The following is an 18,538-nucleotide window of genomic DNA, read 5'->3' on the forward strand; positions in this document are numbered from 1 at the left end:
CCTGGAACTAGCTCTTGTAGACCAGGCTGGTCTCGAACTCACAGAGATCTGCCTGCCTCTGCCTCCCGAGTGCTGGGATTAAAGGCGTGTTCCTGGAGCACAAAGTCTGGCTATCAGCCACACCTGAGGACAATAACCTTGAGAGAGCAGAACTCTCTGACCAACATCTAGGTGGGACCTTTGTTTTGAGGTAGAAGCACCAAACCTTGAAAGAACTAGAGAAAAGTCCCAACTCTCTGACTTGGTCAACGTGGAAATAGGCTCATAATTTCAGGCCTCCACACAAAACTTAATTGTTTTGAAAATTAATAACACACACACAGAAGTACGTGCAGATGGTCTGTCCCATAGCGCTCAATGATTTTTATCTGTTTGCTTTATTTCTCACCCTTTCCCCTTCTCTTCAGCTAAGCTTAGAGTTTAAAGCAAAGGGATTCTAAGCGGTGAAGTCCAGAGCAACATCACCATGACTTTAAAACAAATGTGTCCTCTTCAACCTAATCTTAGCATCGAAAAATTCAAACTCTTAATCTTCTCTGCATTCACTACATTACTTCTGACCAATCTAGATTTTGCGATCATATAAGAAGATGCCTCTCCACCCCTATAAAAGTTAGCACTAGACATTCTGATGAAAATGTTTGTTTTGTATGGCCTTGCTATAGTGGCAGAAGTTGTTTTGTTTAGGGGAATATAAAGTGTTAGAAACAACCAAATATTTTCTTCTTTATGAAAATTAACCAAAACTAGTTGTGACAATGCACAGCTGCAATCCCAACTCCTAGGATGCTGAGGAAAGATTGTGAATTCGAGTTCACCCTAGGCTACTAATAAGACCCCATTTCAAAATAATAATAATAATCTTTATGAAATTAGAGATTGTTATGTTGAGGAGTATTACCTAAAATGTAGTAAGATGGGGAAGTCTACATATTGTTTGTGATCAGTACAGAAACTAAAAATGTTTCTAAACATTTTCAGCACTTTGTTATTGTCCTGATGGACAAGTTCCTGATTGGTGAACTTTTGTTATCTGAGAACCCAGCGATTCAGATATCATATTATTGAGCCGCACAAGGTAATGTATACAGGTTTCACACACTGGCCAACTAGAGACTGAGAGGAAAGGAGTAAAAGACCGGCCTTTGGAATCAAGTAGACTGAAAACTATGCTAGCATTTTATATTGTTGGGTAACTGATCTGTCAATATTCAAGAGTAAATTTTTAAAGAAGAAACATCAAATGATATTTGTGTATTTCTCATAAAAATTTGTAAAAATTGTTTTTAGTTTTTCTCCTTCCTATCAGATTTCTGGCAAAAAAACAAAAAAACAAACAAACAAAAAAAAAAAAAAACGCTGGTGCAAAGCCTTCATCATTGAGAGCACCCTGCCGTCTTGTGTTGTAGATGTCAGCTGTAACAGATGCCCCTTATCTTAGACTTAGCCCAAAGAGTTAAAACAATCTTAGCCCCAGAGCAAGTGCTTCAAGGGGGCTTTTAAGTCCATTTTCAAAAAATGGAAAGTACATTAGAGAACAAAAAGAAAAACAGTTCCCCTGTCTCATTATTTATTTACCAATTTATCTACTTGGGAGATTATGTAGCCCACACTAGCCCGGAACTCGCCGCGTAGATCAGGACGGCCTTGATCTCACAGAGTTGTCTCACTGGGATTGAAGGCGTGCACCACCACACCAGGCTCTCCCAGAGCTTTAAACAGGACTTCAAAATCTTAGAGATCATCTGCTTGATCTCAGGATGGGTGTATTCAGAATGAATCATTTTCTACACTGTTGTATGGCAGGCTCATGGGGGAGCCCCTACAGCGTCTACCAAATATCCTCGTTCAAATCACGACCAAAAGGAAATAAGTGAAGCTGTAGGTTCGAGCACACTAATTTAGACCGATTCCTAGAGAGTAAGGTAGTCTCTGAGACTAGACTACTTAGAAGGAAAAACAACAAATCCCAGGATGCCCAAGTGACAGCCTACAACTCCCAGCATGCTCGAGGAGGAACACAGTGGCTGCGCAGATTGGCGCGCGGGTGCTCCTGGGTCGTCAGCATGGCTGCCTTCGCAGATTTGGACATAAGAGCGGGCTCGGACCTGAAGGCTCTGCGCGGACTGGTGGAGAACGCTGCTCACCGTGAGTCTGTTATCTTCGCGCCCGAGCCCTGCCCTCGCTATCCTTCATACCATCCAGTTTTCTCGGTAGTTTCTCCAGGCGCCATTTCTGTCTCTCGTGGGGTCTGCCTGATTTCCATAGAAGCAGAAGATGCCTGCCATGTCTCCCGGATCCCCGGCGTGGGAGACTCACAGGCTCCTGAAGAAGCTGCTGTTGCTTGTGCTTGCCCCGACTTTCGCTCAGAGGGAGTGAACAGAGGCCAAAACGGCCGAGGGATTGGCACGGGGCCTGTGGAGTGATGGATGGTAGAAACTGGGACTGGACTCCAGGTGTACAGCCCCCCCCCAGCCGGTGTTTTTAATATCAGTCCTTTTTGACTCACACGACATCTGTCAAATACAGAAAACAGGGTCACAGGCAAGAACTGCTGTGGAAGCTTAAAGAATGAGGAGGCTATTACCTTAATTCTCTCATACATTGAAGGTTCCTTGAGGGTGAGCATTGCTCTTGTGTGCTCTCACCTGGTATAGGGCCTGTCAAATGACGGATGCTCAAATACCTTTTAGAGGAAGGAAACTAGGGAGTTACCGGACTAGGTGATAAGAGGAAGGACCGCTATTTTGTCATTACCTAGCATTATCTTTTAATGCTAATACCCTATCATCCCGAAGTGTTTAGACAACTTAAAAGACAGGAGGCGTGATTTAGATGTAGGGAGACAGAGACACTCATCACACTTGTTCAGACAGCGCTAACTGTTGGGATAAGGCAAACCCCTAGTTTGTTCCCTGCCCATTACTGTAGAGCACCCCAAAGAGGTATAAGGGAGTCATTCCTCCGTTGTGCATTAGGAAAGAGAGGAAATAGAAAGAGCATCGCAGAAGAAATGAATGGTAATGGAGGTGACAGAAAGACACATAAACTTGATGGAATGAAAATGAACAGAGACAGGAAATCCCGGGAATGTTGTGTGGCATTTTAGTATCGTGTGAACATAAATCAGAACCTGAATATGTGCCTGGCACTCTCCTAAAATGCAAGGGCTATTGTACTTAATTTTCATGACACTTGAAAGTTGTGTCTGGTATTAACATCGGTTGAATTTTCATGACACTTGAAAGTTCTGTCTGCTATTAACATTAGTTGGCAGGTGAAGAACCTGAAACCTTAAGTAATAGTAAACGGTAGTGCTTAGATTTGCCTCCTGCCCCACCCACTTATTTTCCAGGTTTGGAACTAGAACCCAGGGCTTCGTGTATGCTAAGCAAGCATTCTAACAGTTAGCTACATCCCAAACCTCATCTCATACTCCTAAATCTAAGATTGGGATCATCATTGTGAACAAGAAAGACTATTTTTTAAATACTCAATTTTTTTTTTCAGTTGGATATTCAGTTGTTGCCATCAATCATATTGTTGACTTTAAGGACAAGAAACAGGTAAAATATGGTTTCTCAGATTAATTAGTTAATAAATATTAAGAATTTACAAATATTTATGTCTGTAGAGAATAAGGAGCTTGAAATAAGTGTTGTATTGACAAAAGCAATATAAGGCAGGAGGAGTTTGTTTTGCTTTTCCTTTGAAGGTACAGTCCATCATGGCAGCAGGGGCATAGAGTGGCTGGTTAGTTTTTCCTCAGTCAGGAGGCAGGAAGAGATGAATGTTGGCTCTCAGCTCATTTTCTCCTTTTCAGTTAGTTCGCTTAGGACCCCAACCCAAGAAATAGCACAGCTCGCATTCAGGGTGGGTCCTCCCCTCCTGGGCTAATCCTTTACGGAAATACCATTATAGAAATACAGAGATTTGCTCCCATCGTTTTAAATCAAGTCAAATTAGTAGTAAAGGATAAGTCATGTTTTCTGGTCTGGAATGTACTGTGTTGCCAAAGATGACGACCTGCCTCTGCCTTCCAGCTGCTGAGATTACAAACCCATGCCCAGTTTATGAAATGCCAAAGCTGTGTGCGTTTTAGAAAGCACTCAACCAACTAAACTGCACTGTAGCAAGTCTTTCTCTGTACTGCCATCTCCCAAATAGAGACCCAGAGACTTACGAATTATGAAAGCTTGGCCTTAGCTCAGGCTTGTTTCTCACTTGCTCTTAGAACTTAACCCATGTCTATTAATCTGCATGCTGCCTTGTGCCTCATGGCTTTAACCTCTCCTACATGTCTTCCTCAGAGTATGGCTGGCGACTCCCCCTTTTTTCTTCTCAGATCTCTTTCTGTCCAGAAGTTCCAACTATACCTCCTGCCTAGCTATTGGCCATTTAGCTTTTTATTAAACCAATCACAGTGACATATCTTTACACGGTGTAATCAAATATCTCACAACAGTGAATCTCCAAACTTTCTACCAACTGGGCTGCATCCCCAACCCTCAATTATATTTCTTAAAAACACCCTGTGCTTATTATTTTACATTAATAATTGAACTGGTATATATTCATACAAATTCAAAGATGTTTAAAATTACATTGCTATAAATGAACTCTAACCACAATATCTTGTTGTTTACTTTGCTGCCATGGTCTTATTAACTCACTGATTTTTTTTTTCTCTTTAATAGACTCTAAGATATGTGTATTTCTTTTTAGGCAAACAACTGTATCTTGTAGGTCATTTCTGGCTTCAAAAATTGTTCTTATTTTTATCCTCTGATGTTCTTAGCAGCTTCTCTGCTCTTTAGTTTCTTTCCTTAAAAAGAGAGAGAGAGAGAACTAGTTGGTAAATTTGAATACCAGAAATTAGTTTCTTTTTTCCCCTGAGATGCTCTTAAAGTGTTTCTTTAACATGTAGCTGGAATTCCTGTTTATTGTTTATTGTAGGAGATTGAAAAGCCAGTAGCAGTTTCTGAACTCTTCACAACTTTACCAATTGTACAGGTAGGTGGTTTACTGTTTAAGTGTAGAGTCTGTTCGTTTAATTTAGACATGCCCACCCTCGTGAGGTGTTCTCTAACTTCAGCAGCTCCTGCCTCCCACCAGGTCCACCTTTACACTGGGGCTCCCCTCTTCATCACTTTGTTACTGTCCATCAGTGCTTGTTAGGTATCCTCCTAAAGCCCGACAGCTATTAAATTATCTCATCGTGTAGTTTACTAGATGTACATAGTATTTTCTTCTGCTCTTATAAATACCTGTAGGACAATCATGCTTTGTTGATCTTCACTGTCCTTTGTAACTTTTACTGTTTTCCATCGATAAAAAGGAAATGAATCAATTGCTTTTTTTTAATAATGTATTTTTGTTTGTAGGGAAAATCAAGACCGATTAAAATTTTAACTAGATTGACAATTATAGTTACAGATCCGTCTCACTGTAATGTTTTGGTGAGTTCATTATTTTTCTACGTTTGACTTTCTACACTATGTTAACTAACGTTATCACATTTTATCTCACCCCGTTCTCCCACCACCTGTATGCCTCAAATCCATGACACCTGCCTGCTTTCTCTGTGTGTAGAAGCTCCACTATATGTAATGTGTCTCTTCCAAAAAGGTAGAAGGTGCCAATGGACAGAGAAGAAATACCATACATTATTCCAGCACTAAGGGATTGTACATTTTGAATGTATTTTTTCATTCTCATATGCAGCATCAGGTTTGAGGTTTTCCCTGTTAAGCAATAACTGTGTTTTACTGATATAGTCTCCTTTCCTAGAACAGAAAGGAAATACATCTGGCATTTTAATTTTATTGAGCAGAATTTTTATTGTGAGCTTGTGTGTCACAGTCGTGTGAATTATCCGCAACACGTGAAATAGTCTTATCTGGCTCTATCTAGGAAAAATGCTAATTCCATTGATGGCTGTCGTAGTTAGGATTTATGTTGTCATAAAACACCATGACCAAAAGCAACTTTGGCAGGAAAGTGTTCATTTCAGTTTACAGTTTCACATCATAGTCTGTCATTTCATTAAAGAAAGTCAGGGCAGGAACTTGAGGCAGGAACCTGGAGGGAGGAACTGGTGCGGAGGTCCTGAGGAATGATGCTTTCTGTCTTGCTCCTCATGGTTCATTCAGTGTGCTTTTTTAGAGCACCCAGGACCACCATCCTAAGAGTGGCGCTGCCCATAGCGAGCTGGCCTTCTCACATCAATCATCATTCAAGAAAATGCACCACAGGCTTGCCCACAGGCCAGTCCAACAGAGGCATTTTCTCAATTGAAGTTTCCTCTTCCCACATGCCTCTAGCTGTCGAGGTGACATGCCATTAGCCAGCACAGTCGACCTCCTGTCACTTCACACACAACATCACTGTTAAACCATAACTTTCTTATCTTGTTCATCCCCAGGATCTCACATATGTAATAGTATCATAATATAAAACATTCCAACTTTTAACATTCCTACAGTCTTTACAAACTCAACACTCTGAAAGTTCAGTTTTGCCAGGCAGTAGTGGCACACGCCTCTCATCTCAGCTCTCAGAAGGCAGAGGCAGGCCTGGTCTACAGAACAAGTTCCAGAATAACCAAGTATACACAGAGAAACCCTGTCTCAAAAACAAATAACAGGGCTGAAGAGATGACTTGAGTTAAGAGCACTGGCTACTCTTCCAGAGGTCCTGAGTTCAGTTCCCAGCAACCCCATGGTAACTAACTCACAGCCTTCGCTAATGGGATCTGATGCCCTTGTCTGGCCTGCAGGTGTACATGCAGAGAATGTATACAAAAAAACAAATGATTAAAAAGTTTTAAAATTGAGTCTCTTTAAAATATCCCAAGTCTAATCTTCTCTAAAATATCCAAATTCTCTGTAAAATTGCTCAGTCTCTTAACTATGGGCTCTGTAAAATAAAAAGTTACATTCTGTCTTACTCCAGGAAACTGGAGACCAGCTGTCTTCATGTTTCCTTTTCCCATACACACAAGGCTGCAAGCTTACAGTACCTTCTAGAGCTCAGTCATATTTATTGTCATGGAAAAAAAGTTTATCCACACATACATAGATTAATAACTTTGCACAATATAAAACTGTCTTGGCATTTACTCTTGGTTCTATTTTTAAAAAAAAAGGTGACATTTCTCTGTCTTTTCTGAATGGTTTGAAATCTACGTTAGAAAAAACCTTTGTTCCCTAAAAGGCTCCCACCTTTGTTGCCTTCGCGTCAGTCACGGAAATCCAGCCACTATCAGTGATTCAAGTTCATAGTCTCCTGTGTCAGCTCTTGAGTCAGTCGTGAACACAGGGCTTGCAGCCAGGTGTGATAACTCAGACCCCAGCACTCAGCAGGCTGAGGCAGCAGGACTGGTTTAAGTTTGAGGATGTTGAGTGTTGCTAGATGACCAGGCTTCTGTTTATGTATTTTGTTACTGTGTGATAACATTCATTTTTGTCTTATAGAGAGCAACTTCTTCAAGGGTCCGGCTGTATGATATTGTTGCAGTGTTTCCAAAGACAGAAAAACTTTTTCATGTAAGTGACCAGTGAAAGAGAATAATGTTTCTCTTTAATGTAATAATGTAAATCTGCTGTTATACCACAGTAGATTCCTCTGTTCTAGTTTTGTCTCTGTTGCTATAATAACATAACTGGACAAAAAGCAACAGGGGAGAAAGGATTAGTTACTGTTCATTGTTATAGAAAATCAAAGCAGGAATTTCAAACAGCAGCTGATCATGGTCTGTTCCATTCTTCAAGACACCACCATGACCACACTCCCAACTGGGGAATGGTGCTGCCCACAGTGTGCTATCTTCCCTCATTGATTGTCTTAATTAAGGTAATTCCTCATAATCCATGGTCAGTTCAACATAGATAGTCCCTCGCTGAGACTGTCTTCCCAAGTTTAAGCATTTATCTAGTTATTCTTTGTCAATAAATACTCAGGAGTCAGATATTGAGTTAAGAACCTGAATGAGGGGGGAAGGGGATGAGGGGAGCGGGAGGGAAATGGGAGGAGGGGAGGAGGTGGAAATTTTTAATTAAATAATAATAATAAAAAAAGAACCTGAATGATCAGAGAAGTGGCAGAGAAGCAACCAGTGACCTCCTCTCTCTCCCCTCCCCTTCCAAAAGGGCCAAGCATCTTTCTAAGCCCCACCCTACTACTTCCTGTGTCTGTCTATATGTCCTCTGTCTTCCAAAACCTCTCTGGCAAATTTTGTTCAGCTAGTAGTTAGCTCCACTTTCTGATTCAAAGTAAACCTTATTGTCATTCTTGGGTGTGTCAGAGTGTGATCACTTTCCCACAACAACAGATGATTCTGGGTTGTGTAAAGTTTACAATTAGAGCTAACCTTCTGGTGTGGGAGGTCCTTCTCTATATATTTTGCTTATATTGGTTAATGAATAAAGAAACTGTCTGGCCTGTGATAGGGCAAAAGAACAGAGCTAGGTGGAGAAAACTAAAGTGAATGCTGGGAGAAAGGCAGAGTCAGAGAGACGTGCTGAAATTTTGCTGGTAGGCCACGACCTCATGGTGATGCACAGATTAATAGAAATGGGTTAAATTAATATGTAAGAGTTAGCCAATAAGAAGCTAGAGCTAATGGGCCAAGCAGTGGTTTAATTAATATAGTTTCTGTGAGATTATTTTGGGGCTGGGCAGCTGGGAACGAATAAGTGGCTCTCTCCTGCAACAACTGTCAGAAGCCCTATCTGGATACTTTTATTATTTTCTGTTTGTGCTCAAAAGTCATAGGGTTTCATAGGGGCAGATTTAAGTGGCATGTCAGTTGGCTTTAGTCATCCTGATAGACATTTGATGGATTCAGTATGGAAGAGCTCCTGAGTTTTCTCCTGTTTCTTTCTCTATACTTTGTTCATTTGAAATTGCTCGTTGGTAAATTTATCACTTTTTATTCAGTATCCACTTCAATTTCTGGCCTTATCTACTCCTGCCTTTGATAGAAGAAAAAAGCAAGCGCCTCTCTGATCCAGGTTTCTCCTTTGCCAGCTCTGTGATATAACCCATACATATGCCAGTGAGAGTGTCAGCCCTTAGTTTTCCAGAAATCCTCAGAATCACTATATGCTAATATGATTTCCCTTCCTATTCTTGAGAGCCTTTGTGAATTGAATTCCTCTTATTCTATTAAAATTTCCTGTTGACTTTTCAGAAGAGGAGTTTAGCACGTGAGCTCATTTTGTCTTCCAGATAGATGCCCTATTCTTTCAAATGATTACAGTGGGCAAAAAAGACTGAAATACTCTTTTAAGGATTGCTTTTAAGGAATGCTTTTTTTAAGGACTACTGAGAAAAAAGAAGCATAATTACTTTTAGATGGAATTATGAATGTTTTTCTTAAAGTCTCAAAAAGGATCCATCTAACAAAGTCATATTGCTGGAAAAAATACTGGTCTCACATCTTTTTAACTTTACACTTTCTTCTTTTAACTATAGTATTCTCTTTTTTTTTGTTGTTTATTTTTGAGATTATAACTTAATTAGGTTTTTCTTTTCCCTTTTCGTCCTCCAAATCCTCCCATACACCTTTCCCCATTCTCTTTCAAATTCATGTCCTCTTTCTTCTTTAATTTCTATTGTATGCGTATGTGTATTTGTATATACATATGTATTTCTAAATAGAACCTGTTGAGTCCATATCATATAAATGTTACTTGTATGTATGTTTTCAGAGCTGACCGGCTTTTAAGCAAAATTTGTACTAAAATTATAGACAGCTCTTTTTACCCTTAGTTTATCCAGTAGAGGGAGCCATTGACTAAGGAGACTGGTGCCACGTCCTGGGTTAATTGCTAGTTATGTTACTAGAGGGAAACACCAGAGAACCACAGGTTATCTGGGCTGCCTGTGTGCGAACACACACACCACAGCACCTGGTTGTTGGTGGCTTCTTTTATGAAATGAAAGATTGTATTAATTCTCCAGTATTTGATTATAAATTAAGGAATGAGTAGAAGCAAATATTCAATCATCAAAGACCTGTGGACCAGCACTTCAGAGGTGGAGGAGATGGATCTCTGTGTTTGACACCAGCTTGTTTACATAGTGAGTTCCAGGACAACCACCATACCCGCAGGGAAGTAGCTTTAAAAAGTTCTGGTTTTGTGCTGCTCCTGAAATCTTTGAAACCTTGCCTTTGCAAGATGCTGCTGTAGAATGTCTGCACGAAGGGAGCATCTCTCAAGAGATAGCCTCTAAGTCTTTTGGCTTCAGATTTATCTGGGATTAATATTCAATTGCAGATTATTAGATTTTATTTACTGAATCAGTCACTGTCATAGTTTTTAGGTGAATTTTGTGCAGTTGAAAGTTACTGTCAATGGGCACCCCCTGCCTTGGCAGGCCTGACTTTTCCTTGTGTAGTATAGTAAGTGCTGACGCCAGTAAAACACCCACGATGAAGGGATGCTGAGCCCTGCCCTCCTGTGCCTTGTGTTCACAGCAGCACAAATATGCATCTATTTGTACATTTTTGTGGGGACAATTTTTTTTAAACTATCATAAAACTATATATTTTTTTTAAACTCTGCCTCTTCCAAAAAAAAAAAAAAAGTTAAAGATGGCAAAGTGAATTCATATACAGTCTACCAATTTTCAGAGAGAACTGAGATACTTAGCTCCAAAACTATTTTAGACATAATTAAGTTGTTTGAATGATTTGGGGAATATTAGATTAAGCCTCCCCAGTGCTAGGAATATGGGCATGTGCCCCTGCTTCACATAGTTCTTTGAGTGACCCAGTTGAACATTTAGATTGATGGAAAGTTAATCACAAAGTACTTTAGTTTGGAGCATTTTAAACTCAAGAGGTCAGAGGATCCCAAATGCATCTCCTCTATGGCTGAAAGCTCTTTCCAATGCCTGTCCTTCAGCCAATACAGATCCATTGGTTAGCTGCCTCCCCCATAGGAAAGAGAAAGGAACAAAATGTATGACGAGAAGGAAGCCAGTTCAGCTTTATTAGGGCAGTCATTTAAAGCCGTCTTTTCACTAAAACTAAGTATGTTCATAATAATAAGTTTAAACACCACCGAAGTATATGTATAAAAAGCATGCTTTCCAAACTAAAATTTCTCCAGAGGCAGCCAATACTGACTTTCTTGTGTATCTCCTAGAAATACCTTCCCCAACTAACACTTCTTGCTTGTTTACTTCAGAGGCAACCACCGCAAGCATTCTTTTTTATTTTTTCATAAATGTTTTTACCTACTTTTGAACTCATTGTCTCGTTTTTCACTCTCTCCTTCCTGTCACCATGCCTTTTGTCTTTTACAGTATGTGAGTTCCATAATTACAAATGTACGTCATCCTTTAAAACATCGGCACATTCTGTCCTATAAGAGACCAAGGGGATTGTAATTTACTTAAGTAAAATGGAAACTTTTTTTACTCTTTCCTGTCGTTATGATTGGTCTGGCAGTGACTGTTCTTGCATTATTGTCTTTAGTCTGTGTGGAATTTATAGCTATAGAATATAGTAAAGTCCCTATACGATATGTCTCTGTAAGTGATAGTGCTGATACGAACATATGAATTGTTGATGTTTCCTGGGGCTGTGACTTGGTGGTAGAGCATTTGGCATGCTCAACACCCTGGTCTGGTCCTCAGCAACAATTGATTGAAATATTGATGCTCTTGTTATCCTGACCTTCACTGTGCTCCCAAAAGTGGACAGATGCTTAACTCAGCTCCATTCCTCTGCAGGACTTTTCTTCATTCCGAGCAAAGTCTCTGTTGTTCTTTGTGAGTTAGACAGCTGGAGCAGTTGGAATGGGCAGATGCTTTAGGAGCCAAGAGTTTCTGCCAAAACAACATAGTTCCCCAGTCTTACCGTGTAACTATGACCATCTTCAAACCAGATGGTCTCTGATGACCACTAAGCCGTGGGCTGAGGCAGGAGTGACCAAAGCTGGCATTCTGAGGAAAATGGGTGAGATGTGACATTTGTCACTGCTGAAGAACTGTGCCCATCCTACAGGCATTACCAGCATTTTGTTTCCCCTTGCTCCTTACATCACGCTTTCCTGTTCTTGCTGTAGGCACTGGCTCACCGAGTTTGCTCATGCAGCCTGTGCATCAGCATTCTGAGTAGGGTGGGTTTCTTTGTTTAATTTTCCTCACGTGTATGAGTAACTGCTGCGTGTATTTATGTGCAGCACATGTTTGCCTGATGCCCACAGAGGACAGAAAGGGTGTTGGATCCCCTGAAACTGGAGTTATGGATGGTTGTGAACCATCATGTGCGTTCTGGGAAGTGAACCCAGGCCCTTTGAAAAAGCAACAAATAGATGCTCTTAACTGCCGAGCCATCTCTCTAATCTCAACAGGGACATTGTCAACATGGTACAAAACAGCCAATCTTTTTACTGCGAAATCAAGTAGTGGCTGAATGATTGCTCTCTAGGTCTCTCCCGGCAGTATCTTCTGACTTGCTCTCTAATCTGTCCACCAATTTGCTTTTCTCTCTAATTTTTCTGTTTCTCCTGGTTGCCTTATCTGTTTCATTTATTCTGTATGTGGTTTGTACAATTACTTTCAAAGTTCTTTAGGGGTGAGTGGAGGGAATAGATCACCAAGCGATGATGAAAATGCACTCATTTGGTTCCTCTCAGCTCTGCTTTAACCCTCTTAAAACTGTGAACAAAAGGCCTGCAGCCACACCGTGCTGTTCCTTAGCCACAGTACGGTCTGTTTGGAACTATCATCCTGGACAATTCCTGGTGAAATGTGCTTACTAAATAGCTTGTGGAAAAGATGGACCAGGCATGCATTCTTTTTGACTTTCCAGTTCCTTGGATTTCGGAACAATTACTTGCTGCTTTCTGGAATAATTAAAAGTAATATTCTAGATACTGATTTAAGTCACCAGTTCAGTCATATATAAAAAGCTTTATGAATTAAAGGGCCTTCGGGCCTTAGCATTTGAGATCTAAACCATCAAAGCCAAGCCTGAAGGAGTAGTAACCAGCTGACCTTGTAATAGGCTTGTTAGACAGTTACCACAGAACCGTCATGACACCTGTAGAGTCAGCCCTACTGTTTATGTTTCTATATGCTGGGTATGACTATGTCTCTCATTCCACCACATGCCAGTTTTCTGCTAATCTAGTTTTTCTTCTTGACAGGTTGCTTGCACACATTTAGATGTGGATTTAGTCTGTATAACTGTAACCGAGAAATTACCATTTTACTTCAAAAGACCCCCTATTAATGTGGTAAGTGCTGTTCTTTCTGCTCTAAACTTGAATCTGTAGAAACAATGTCTGCAGACTAGAAAAGAAGCTAAAGAAACCTGTGTTCTTAAGGACTGGCGCCTGGGTACTTGGTAATTGGAGCAGATTCAGAAAAGAGAATTTTGGTTTTATAAGCTGACTAAAAGAGAAAGTTTAAAATAGAAAGTGTCTAAGCTGGGAGCCATGGGGTAGCTCAGTGGGTAAAGTGTTTGCTGTGCAGACATGAGGCTAGGAGTGTGGATCCCAGCGCCCACACTAACGCCAGCAGCATGGCAACCTGCTCATAATCTCAGCATGCGGAAAAACTGAGGCAAGAGCAATCTGGTAGCTAGAGAAACTGAATCAGCCAGCTCTGGGTTCAGGTGTGAGGCCCAGCATCCGATGTCTCCCTCTGGCCTTCACACATGCTGTTCGTGAACACACACACAAATAAAATATCTAAGATGATTGTGTGGTACTCCTGGTTATGCAAGAGGCACTTGAGCCAGAAGTTCAAGACCAACAGCAACACACTGAGACCTTGTCTACCCCCCGACAACCAAAATATTAATGAATAAAAAGGATACTGTTAACTATTAAGGGTTTTTTTTGAAAGACTTAGGAATTCAGATTTATGAAGAACATTGTCAAGTTGATATTTAATGATGATAGCTATTTAAAACCTCAACATTGTGTTACGATGGAAAAGAAAAGGTGAAAAAATGGCCACATGTGGGTGATGTGCGCCTCTAATCCCAGCATTTGGGAGGCAGAGGCAGGTGGTTCTCTGAGTTCGAGGCTAGCCTGGTCTACAGAGAGAGTTCCAAAATAGCTAGGGCTACAAGAGAAACTCAGTTTTGTAAAAAACCAAACAAGCAAACAAAAAGTAACAAGAAAAAGAAAAGATAAAAAAGACAGGAGTCCTTGACGCCTGAAAACTGCAATACAAAAGGAAATGGTGTGAAATCCCCAGGAATGGTGAGTGAGATCACAGCATGCACTGTGGCATGCCAGCTCCATGCAGAGCCGTTCCAGCAGGGCAGCCATGTGCTCAGGGTCCTGGGATGTTTCCTCGTTACCCTACCTTGTTAGCTTCTTTTTTCCCTGTACCCTTCATCTTCCACCTGCCATGTTGCCTTCCAAGTCTCACACCCCTCCCCAACCCCACTCCACCCCCATTTTCATTATAGAAAGGTAGTATTGCCTCACACCAGTAATTGATTTGATAGTTATGAGGTCACTGCAGCTGGTAACTATTTGCTTTGCTAGCCAGAACATAGGAATATTGTTTAGCGTAGTGACTTCCAGAACTTAGTTATGTTATTAAAAACTATTACCCAAGAAAAGATTTAATAAGCTTTCCAAATCCCATGTTGAGTTATGTCAGAATTCGATTGTTTTCAAAGTAGACAATTGCCTTATTCTTTAGCCTTCATAGAATTATATCTTCCTTGCTTTTGTCTCCTTTTTCCTAAAGAATTTCTGATTGATCCTGTGTATTAGGGGCAACAGTAAGAGTTATCTGTTTGGTGTAGGGAAAGCATAAGATGACTTGTGTTCTATCTAACCTTGGACTTACGCTTCTAAGAGGGCTTTGGAAAAGTGCCAGAAATGTGTAGGGAGAACTGGAAGAGCTCTTCTGGGTGTGCTGCAGAGCCTGAACCCCAGCTGGGATGCTGGGAGCACTTAAAAAGTGAGCTTTCTTTCTAAGTCCCAAGCATCACACACCTCAGTCCTGGGGGTCTATGTCATTCAGCAGCTCACTTCTCAGAAATGAGAAATGAAGACTGTCAAGTCATCTGGCGTCAGTCACAGGCTTCAGACAGATCTGATTGTGCCTGTCAGGTAAGATCTGTGTGCTCCACTCCTGGGAACAGCTCCAAGCGCTTGCTGCCTAGGTACTGTTAGGTACAAAGGACCAAAGTTTATAGTCATCTCTTTTGAGTTGAAAAGACAATCTCTGCCTTGCAAGTTTGCCTCTACTTTTTACTGGTCTCAGACTGCCAGTACATCCCACAAAATAGCTTCCTGGAGTTAGACAGCTCAGCCACTGTGCATAGTTTTTGTTACATTTAACAACATTTTACCCCAATAAAATAGGAAGCCCATTTTCTAGGCAGTTTGCCTGAATAAGCTTATGCACAGTTCTGTGACCTTGGCTAGGAGGGAATGGTAACATGTGGTCAAAATATGGAAAGGAACAGTGCACACCATCTAATTCCTTGTGGCACATGACAGTGGTCAGATTCCTAGAGACTTACGTTAGTGAGAGTTTATAATTGAGTCTCTCGTGAGCATGCCTTACCATGAAAGCAGCCTGTGAGCTTCCATAGTACACCAGCTGTGGCAAGGCTTTTCCAGATACCCTAGTGCTAGCTGACCTATGAGACCTACCTGAAATATGCTATCCAATCGGTATATCTAAATTAGCAGTAAGCATTTTGGGGAGTCTGGCCAAGATGCTTGTTATTAGTCATTAGGTAGTTGTCAGTGTTGGGCAGGAACATATGCACGAAGGAAGTAGGGTACTAAGCTAGCATCAGGAGAGTGGCCCTCACAGCAGGCACCAGGACACCACCACCTGCCAATTCCATCTGGAAGTGCAGAAAGTTGCTGAGTGTTTGATACTTCTTGGCATGATTTCCACATTTTTACTTTAGAAATTCTGAAAAGTTAAAAAAAAATTGACAGGAGGAATATGCAATATTTAACAGTGTCTGTTTTACACAGACACAAGCGTATGAACATTTTGCATATGTTGCTTAATAAAAGCTAGATGGAGGTGTGGACAGAAGGCTGCATAGGATTACGTGTAGTCTTCATCTGGTGTGTAAGTCTGCAGTGTGAGCTGGCCAGGAAGCAGGAAAGTTCCTGTTAATTTATTCACTCAGTGTCGAGAAAAAGAGAAAGCTAGAGCCAGGTGCCTATATTTTTGTTTGGGGAAAATCGTACTATATAGGTGTGTGCAGCAAGACAGTGAGTCTGTCAGGGTAGAAACTGTGGTGTGTGCACACTATGCGCACTTTTAAAATTTAATGAAACAGCAACTCGCGCTTCATGATGGCCAGGAAATGAAAGGACAAGGTCACGGTCCTGACATTCTTCCCTGTAGCTACCCCAAAAGATATTTCTTCCTTTCTCCAGGTTTGTGTCGGTTGTTGTCATCACCGAAATGTGACAAAGGCAGTGTCATGGAGAAAGCATGTGTGTCTGCTCACAGTTTGTGGGAATGCAGTTCATGGTCGGGAAGGCGAGGCAGCCGGCAGCTGCATGGTGACGGCAGTGCAGCTGCAGCATCTTACATGGAGATGCAGGACAGGAGGCAGGGTAGTCTGTAAAACCTCAGTGACCCACTTCTAAAGAGGTTCTACTTCCTAGAGGTTCCACAACTTCCCAGAACAGTGCCACCAGCTGGGGACCAAATGTCAAGCGCATGGACTCATGGGAGACATTTACACATTCCAAATGCATATGACTGCAAGTCTGAAATCAAGGTGTGAGCAGGCTGTACTCCTTCCAGATATTAGTAAGGGAGCCTTTTTTTTGAGTCTTCCAGGCCAGCGGTGATTTGTTGACAGCTAGCGCCTTACAGCCACAGCAGCGCCATTCTCTGTCTTTGTCATCAGCAAGCTTTCCTGTGAGTCTTGTAAGCCATCTTATAAGAACACCATTGAGATTAGGAGCTACTGTTTTCAGTATGACCTCCTCATCTTGGTTATACCTGCACTGGCTGTCTCTATAAACGGTTACAGTCTGAGATCTGAGATCCTGCAGGTTAGGAATGTAACATATGCTGACCCGCTCTAGTGTTTGCTTATCCTGCAGCTAATTGGAAACAGCCCACTTCTGTTAGAAGCTTATGAAGCGCTGTACCTGTTGCACCCCTACAGTAAATGCTAGGCAGCTGTAAAAGAAAATTAAATTTACAAGCGGACTTGGGGAATCTTCCAAATCAGGCAAGATAACTTAACAGGCTACCTTTTAAGTAAAAAAAAAAACTGATGTGTATTCACAGTTGCTTATATTTGTGTGAAGAAGCTGGAGGAGCGCATAAAAAAAATCCATGAAAGCAGTTCCAGCAGTGGGGATAGGGCAGTAAGAGCAGATGCAAGGAGGACTTACTCCTTCCCCCTGTGATTGGATCAGTGAGTCAGGAGAGGATGGAATCTTACCAAATGATGCGCTGGAAGGCTATCTACCCTGAGTTCAGCGCAGGTACTGATTTTAAGGCAAGCAATCAGCATGCTGCCCTGGAACAAACTCTTGGTTTCCATTCTTCCTTCTCCAAAGCTTAACTTAAGCTTTTAGTGCGTGCAGTCTTCTTATCAGTGTCCCCTGATCCAGTTGTCACAGGCTGCCCTTGGTGACATCACTGTGACTATTATTTCTCCTTAGTAAGAAAAAGCTCTCATCCTCTGCCTATTCAGGCACTTCTGTTCAGACATGAGAACAAAAGCCAATCAGGCCGATGCTGTCATTCTCTGTAAAGACATTGTTATGAACAATCATATGATGCACTTACAACAATTTACATAAAAATGCTCTTAGGAGCAGGAGACCAGGTAATGACTGCATTTTATTCATCTAAATCAGTAAAGTTTTATGAAAGAAATACAGCCTTCAATAGCACATTATCTTTAATTTCTTTCTAAAGAGTGTTCATAGCAATTTTAGAGTGAACCTGATTAACGTACCAAGATCAGAATCATATGTGAAAGGAATTAAGCTGGTAATTGTTTCCTATTTTCCCCAGTGCTCTCCCTCAAAGGGCTTTTATTTTGTTGTGGTTCCCAGACAGCTTTAAAATTTAAATTGACTCAGCTAGAAACCCTCAGGGATCTGATCACCCACACCTCATTGCTCACGTCCCTAATTCCTGTTCTAATCCTACTGCCCTATGCTCTACTCCTGCTTCTAGAAGGTGGGGAAACAGGAGTCCGGCTCCTTTGTCCAGTTAGAGTTAGCAAAAGAAATAGCTTAATTCTCTTCATTGCAAACATCTCCTTGCTCGCATGCACCAGAGCTCTGGGGAGGTCTCTGCTTTGACAGGTAGTGAGTGGTGTGAACACGGGTTGTAAACGGACAATCACAGCAGCCCTTGACAATAGTGAGTGTTGTGAACACATCTGTTGTGAACATTCACTGCAGCCTTTGACAGTAGTGAGTGTTGTGAGCACATCTGTTGTGAATAGTCACTGCAGCCTTTGACAGTAGTGAGTGGTGTGAACACATCTGTTGTGAACAGTCACTGCAGCCTTTGACAGTAGTGAGTGGTGTGAACACAT

The 18,538-nt window shown here is 41.3% G+C and overlaps 1 protein-coding gene across 2 annotated transcripts in view; it reads left to right on the forward strand.

The window, feature by feature from the left end:
- The first annotated feature begins 2,015 nt into the window (after positions 1-2,015).
- Positions 2,016-18,538, forward strand: part of Rpp30 (ribonuclease P/MRP subunit p30) — a 22,088-nt gene continuing 5,565 nt past the window's right edge. Inside the window, exons 1-6 of one of the 2 annotated variants that reach the window (XM_005352171.1) lie at positions 2,016-2,148; positions 3,511-3,566; positions 4,957-5,013; positions 5,385-5,459; positions 7,476-7,547; positions 13,167-13,256. In XM_005352171.1, coding sequence (XP_005352228.1) covers positions 2,067-2,148; positions 3,511-3,566; positions 4,957-5,013; positions 5,385-5,459; positions 7,476-7,547; positions 13,167-13,256 — 432 coding nt within the window. In that variant the 5' untranslated portion in view covers positions 2,016-2,066. Of the gene's footprint in view, positions 2,457-3,510; positions 3,567-4,956; positions 5,014-5,384; positions 5,460-7,475; positions 7,548-13,166; positions 13,257-18,538 lie in introns of both variants that reach the window. The other variant, XM_026781648.1, reaches the window with a different exon arrangement.

This window comes from Microtus ochrogaster, chromosome 8 (assembly GCF_000317375.1).
Source record: "Microtus ochrogaster isolate Prairie Vole_2 chromosome 8, MicOch1.0, whole genome shotgun sequence".
Taxonomy (NCBI): Eukaryota; Metazoa; Chordata; class Mammalia; order Rodentia; family Cricetidae; genus Microtus; species Microtus ochrogaster.